The sequence below is a fragment of the Lethenteron reissneri genome, chromosome 67 (assembly GCF_015708825.2).
Source record: "Lethenteron reissneri isolate LAM-NWPU_2019-01 chromosome 67, ASM1570882v1, whole genome shotgun sequence".
Lineage (NCBI taxonomy): Eukaryota > Metazoa > Chordata > Hyperoartia > Petromyzontiformes > Petromyzontidae > Lethenteron > Lethenteron reissneri.
This window is the reverse complement of record NC_083845.1, coordinates 2,470,953-2,476,784: the sequence shown is the minus strand read 5'-3', so window position 1 is coordinate 2,476,784 and position 5,832 is coordinate 2,470,953. Positions and strand designations below refer to the sequence as shown.

The following is a 5,832-nucleotide window of genomic DNA, read 5'->3' as shown; positions in this document are numbered from 1 at the left end:
ACCGCGATGCCAGTTCACCACGTGGACACCGGGCATCCAGGTGGGCATCAGATGTCCAGGTGGGTCCAGGTGGGGTGGGGGGAGTGGGAGGGTTGGGGGGGTGGGGGGGCGGTGGAGGGTTGGGCGGTTGGGGGGTGAAGGTGGCGGGGCGGTTGGGGGGGGGGTTGGGGTTGGGGTGGAGGGGGTTGGGGGGGGGGTTGGGGTTGGGGTGGAGGGGTTGGGGGGGTGGTGGGGTGGGGGGCGTTGGGGGGGTGGGGGGTTGGGGTGGAGGGGGTTGGGGGGGGTGCTGAGCAGCGGCGCCCCAGCGGCTCGGGTGGAGGGCGACCTCCCAACCTTCGACGGCAAACGCCACGGGAGGAGGAGGTGGAGGAGGAGGAAGACGAAGGAGGAGGAGGTGGTGGAAGACGAAGGAGGAGGAGGCGGCGGGTCAGAGCAAGAACGCCCCGAAGAAGTTCCACTCCCTCTTGTCCTCCACGAGGTCGGCGTGGGTCACGTGCACGGCCACCGAGCTGCCCGCCTGCAGGTGGAGCACCCCGCCCAGGTGGCTGCTCTGGAACCACGTGGGCCGGGCGCTGCCGGCCGACGCGCAGGGCGACCACGTGGTGCTCATGACCGTGGCGGCACCGCCGCTGCTGCTGCTGTCGACGGTGGTGGCGGTGGTGGCGGTGGTGGCGGTGGTGGCCGTGGTGGTGTCGGTTGTGGAAGTCACGCGGACAGAGTGGACGACCTCTACGTGCGCCGACTCCCTCACTCGTTCGCACGCCACGTGGTACAGCTGAATCTGTGGGGGGATGCGGTGGTTGATCAATGGGGGAAGTGATGACGACGATAGTCATACTACTAATAGAGAGGGGGCGACTCAGAGAGAGAGAGGACGACTCAGAGAGAGAGAGAGAGAGGACGACTCAGTGGAGGCGTCAGGGGGAGGAACCACAGACGAGGAGCGGGAAGGCAGCAGCAGGAGCCAGCGCTACCAACGATCGCCCTCTAAGCTCTGCCGTCCTCTACGTATGACGGTGTTCGTCGGCCCAGCGCATTGCGTGTTTAGCCGTGTGCGAGGGAGCAACACTCGATCCCACACAGAGAGAGCAGGTGGAGATGACGCTTCTGCTGCGCCGCCTTCTCCCGGCGAGCCGGGCACGGCTACTCAGCGGCGGCCCCCCAGGGAGAGTCACGACAATCCAGCGGCAATCCACCAACCCCTCGTATCACCAGCGCTGGGTTACAGGCCAACAGCAGAGCCACCACCACCACCAGGCTGATGATGACGATGATGGTGATGTTGATGGTGATGATGATGATTATAATGGTGATGTTGATGACGATGGTGATGATGATGACGATGTGTGTACGCGTGCGCACGTTGAACCTCTCGCGGGCACCGTACGATAGCCAACCCGTTGGTGGGGTGGCGCGGAACGTCGGCCCACCTGCGAGAAGACGAAGTAGCTGCCCGCGCGCGGCACCGTGAGGCTGCCGTTGTGGTAGCGCATGCCGCCTCGCAGGCTCGCAGCGACACCGCCGCCAGCGCCGCCGTCGCTCCAGGCCAGGCGGGAGAGCTGCCGTGCGGCCACGTCCACGTCTAGCGGAGAGTGAGAGAGTGAGTGAGTGAGTGAGAGAGTGAGAGAGTGAGTGAGTGGGTGAGAGAGTGAGTGAGAGAGTGAGTGAGAGTGGGTGAGAGAGTGAGAGAGTGAGTGGGTGAGAGAGTGAGTGAGAGAGTGAGAGAGTGAGTGAGTGAGAGAGTGGGTGAGAGAGTGAGTGAGAGAGTGAGAGAGTGAGTGAGTGAGAGAGTGGGTGAGAGAGTGGGTGAGAGAGGGAGTGAGTGAGTGCGTGAGAGAGTGTGTGAGTGAGTGAGAGAGAGAGAGAGTGAGTGAGTGAGAGATGAGTGAGAGAGTGAGAGAGTGAGTGAGTGAGAGAGTGGGTGAGAGAGTGAGTGAGAGAGTGAGAGAGTGAGTGAGTGAGAGAGTGGGTGAGAGAGTGAGTGCATGAGAGAGTGTGTGAGTGAGTGAGAGAGAGAGAGTGAGTGAGTGAGTGAGAGATGAGTGAGAGAGTGAGTGAGAGAGTGAGAGAGTGAGTGGGTGAGAGAGTGAGTGAGAGAGTGAGAGAGTGAGTGAGTGAGAGAGTGGGTGAGAGAGTGAGTGACAGAGTGAGTGAGAGAGGGAGTGAGTGAGTGCGTGAGAGAGTGAGAGCGGTGAGTGAGCTTACAGGTGTCACGTGGTGAGTGAGCTTACAGGTGTCACGTGGTGTGTGAGCTTACAGGTGTCACGTGGTGTGTGAGCTTACGGGTGAGATGAGCGGAGGGCCTTTCAGTGTCCCCGTCTCGGGCCCAGGTCGGTGTGGTGCTTGCGAGCCGCTCGCCTGAAGGGAGCAGCAGCACAGGTCGAGGCATCGTTAACGACGTGGCGGCTATCAAACAATAATAACGATAACGATAAAATAACTCCTCTCATCACGATCAGCACGTTGTGACGTATGTACGCTGCGGTGGCTAGGAGATGTTAACTCCCTCGCCTGGTGTACAGGAGGTCGTGGGTTCGATCCCGACCCTGACGCCTGCTGCTGTATATTTGGAGTTTGTGTCTCTCTCTAACCATCATCATCACGGTGGCTAGGAGATGTTAACTACCTCGCCTGGTGTACAGGAGGTCGTGGGTTCGATCCCGACCCTGACGCCTGCTGCTGTATATTTGGAGTTTGCGTGTCTCTCTCTCTCCCCGTGGTAGCGATGATTTTTCCCCGGGCTCCCCGGGTTTTTCCTCCACATTTGGCATCAACATCACGGGCTGAGAGTAATCGGCTGCTGCTATAAATGTCCACGCGATGTTGATGATGATGATGAGCCACTTCGTCGACCTATCATTCGTGATAGCGAGGTCGCTTCTGAAAAATAGTTATATAGTTCAGTGGCGACTTAACCTGTTAACACAACAAAAGTGTTTGAGTTAATTTTGCCGATTTTTATCTTAACATTACATTTAGTAAACCCCCCTCAACGCCCCCCCCACCCCATCCAACTTCCTCTCAAGGGATGAAAGTCGAGGTCCGGGGATGAAAATCGATCGCGGCGAGGGAAATCCCACCCAACGCCTCAGCACATCAGGGCCCTACAGCTTTGATTGGTGATGTGTCATCATCATCATCATTGTAATTCCGTGAGCTATTTAAAAAGAAAAGTCCCCAATGTACTCATTTATTAAGTCTTCATCTTCAGCGGGCAGCGTTGATTGATGAGTCATTGCAAGAGTTTAGCAGCAGCACGTAATGATCCACGCCCCCCTTCTGCCCGCCGCCACAATGCCTGTAACCCCTTAGGGCCCCTCCATCAATCTCAGACCCGCAATGTTTATTTATTTCTACTAAGAACGTCACAACAACAAAGAGTTTTAAAAAGAAACGATAGTAAGTGCAGAGTACAAGAAAGATAACCAAAATAACACGAACAAACACAACACTGAAACCATCCATCATCCTACCAGGCAAAGCCCGCCGAGGTATGAAATTATTTTTCACAAGCGACCTGGCCACAAATGATAGCCGCTCAACAAAGTGGGCCCACAATTTGAACATTTATAGCAGCAAAACCATCTGAATCTAACACGTGGCGGGCTTTCGCGACCAATACCATCCATAGTAGATGTTTTTTGGGGGGTTAGATCGCGTAAATAAATAAATAAATGTGTCGTCAAACCCGCCACCACCCGACACAGCCAACTAGTAAGGGTTGTCACGTAAACAGAACGTGGCCAATACATCACTAGTACAGCACTAGTGTATAGTGTAGTGTATAGTGTAGTGTATAGTAGTGTAGTGTATAGTGTAGTGTATAGTGTAGTGTATAGTGCAGTGTATAGTGTAGTAGTGTATAGTGTAGGGTAGAGTAGTGTAGTGTATAGTGTAGTATACTCGTACATCACACCGGTTGTGTGTGGGAGAGCCAAGCCACAACATTTACAATCTGAGCACGACGTTCAATCTCAATCCACTGCTGGATGAAGGCCTCCCCCCCCCCCCCCCCCCACCATACTTCGCAGGAGGATGGGGGAAGGGGGGGGGGTGTTTGACCATACTTCACCACGCTGGTGATCCCTCGCCAGGGATCTCAGCTCGCACCATCGTCAATTCTCGCGCTCACCTTCCTGTCCCACGCGAAGCTTCAGTCTCTCGGTCTTCACCAGCTTGCCCAGAGCGGTCTGCGCGTGGATCAAAGAGGGGACGCGGTTAAAGTCCCTGCTGGTGAAACACACGCGCGTCGAAACCGGTCCAAGAAAATTCGTTTTTAGTTGTTGTTGCTGCTGTTGTTGTTGTAGTTGTTGTTGTTTGCTCGTCTTTGCAATGTGACGACGGCGCTCAGAAGAGCGGTCGGCTCGCCGCAGGAGGCCGCGCGCCCGACGGGCTCTCGTGGGAACACTTTTGCATTTGACGAATCTGTGCGAAGAGGACGCAGTGTTCGGTCTCGCACAGCCACCTCCTGCCCAGTCGCCCCCCAACCCCGAGCCAGCCCCGCTGACCCTTGCCTCGGCGGTCAGCGTGAGGTCAACCTCGCCCCGCGTCAGTTTCTCGAATCGGCGCCGTTCAGATGTCAGTCTCTCACCCCCCCACCAACCCCCACCGCCCCCACCACCACCACCACCCCCACCACCACCACCCCCACCACCACCACCCTCACCACCACCCGACCACCACCACCACTACCCCTACCCCACCACCACCCCCACCACCTCCATCACACAACCACCGCCATCCCCATTCCCCCCACCCCCAATCTCCGCGTGCGTCTTCCTCGTCTCTCGGTTCAATTGTCAACTCGCGATTTTCCGTGCTTATTTTGGGGATCGTTATTTTAAGGGGGGGGTGGCTGGTGGCTCTTTCCATGAATTTAGAAAGCCCCTTTTATTTACGCCGATGAAGGCTTCACTCTGAGCCTCGAAACAAAATTTGCAACGTCGAATGAAATCCCACAAATCCGCGCTTGTGCGCGCGCGTTGCGTGCGGTTCCAGGTGAAGCTCCCTTACCTCGTGCAGCTCCTCCACCCCGGCCTTCACCTCCACCCAGGCGAGCACCGCGACCCCCACGGCGCAGAGCCACGCGCCGGCCAGCAGCACGGGCAGCAGCCACGTGGCGGGCGTGCACGGCGCCCCGCCTCCACAGCGCATGGCGCGCGATGTGCGGCCAATGCCACCTGCTGACTCCTCTAACACCTGAACTGCCTCTGATATCTGCACTGGCCAGATAGAACGCCTCTCGACTCTGAGCACGCGTTACAGCTCGCACAACTCGCGCGCCGCCGGCCTCAAACTCCACCAGCAGCAGCAGCAGCTACTGTGGGGCCGCACGCGTGTGCGGGCACTGCCACACTCCCTAAGCCACCCACCCGGTCAGGCCACCTAATCACTCCGTCACGGATAATGTGGGGCACGAATGTGTCTGAAGCCGTCCGCGTGACAAGCCGTCAACTCTCGTTTAATCGATCGCGCTACAAAACGCAGAGAAGACCCCCCTCGTGGGATTAGCTGCTGCTGCTGCTGGTGAACCAACAGCGACTGGTGTCTGCCAGAGAGGAGTGACAGCCTTGCCTGGAGGTGGCTACGTGGGGAATTTAAAGCCGCGGCTGTAGCGGCCGAGCGTGAATTCCCCGTGTCATGAAACCAACCCGCTCGCACTAAACTTCACTTCTCCGTTCGCCGAGCGCGATAGGGGCTGGATGCCTCCACCCCCTCCCTCCCTCCCTCTCCTGTTCGTCGGCTTGTCACGGGGATACGGGTGGTTCAGAGTGCACGTCGGAGCCTCGTGATTGATTCGATAACGACAACTCTGGCGGTGCGGCATTTTCT

The 5,832-nt window shown here is 57.6% G+C and overlaps 1 protein-coding gene across 1 annotated transcript; it reads right to left on the bottom strand.

Annotated features, from left to right (window-relative positions):
• Positions 1–358: 358 nt before the first annotated feature.
• LOC133360041 (tumor necrosis factor ligand superfamily member 14-like) lies at positions 359–5,629 on the bottom strand. The gene is made up of 5 exons (XM_061578614.1): positions 5,014–5,629; positions 4,133–4,190; positions 2,284–2,358; positions 1,431–1,582; positions 359–781 (listed from the first exon to the last, which is right to left on the bottom strand). Exons 1-5 carry the CDS (start codon positions 5,152–5,154, stop codon positions 428–430), a joined length of 780 nt encoding a protein of 259 aa, XP_061434598.1. The 5' UTR covers positions 5,155–5,629; the 3' UTR covers positions 359–427.
• Positions 5,630–5,832: the final 203 nt, after the last annotated feature.

Excerpts from the sequence above, each read along its gene's own strand:
- LOC133360041 (XM_061578614.1), bottom strand. The coding sequence starts at position 5,154 with ATGCGCTGTGGAGGCGGGGCGCCGTGCACGCCCGCCACGTGGCTGCTG. Across the intron at positions 2,359-4,132 it reads GCTTCGCGTGGGACAGGAAG|GCGAGCGGCTCGCAAGCACC; the intron begins GTGAGCGCGAGA and ends TGCTCCCTTCAG. Across the intron at positions 782-1,430 it reads GCTACTTCGTCTTCTCGCAG|ATTCAGCTGTACCACGTGGC; the intron begins GTGGGCCGACGT and ends ATCCCCCCACAG.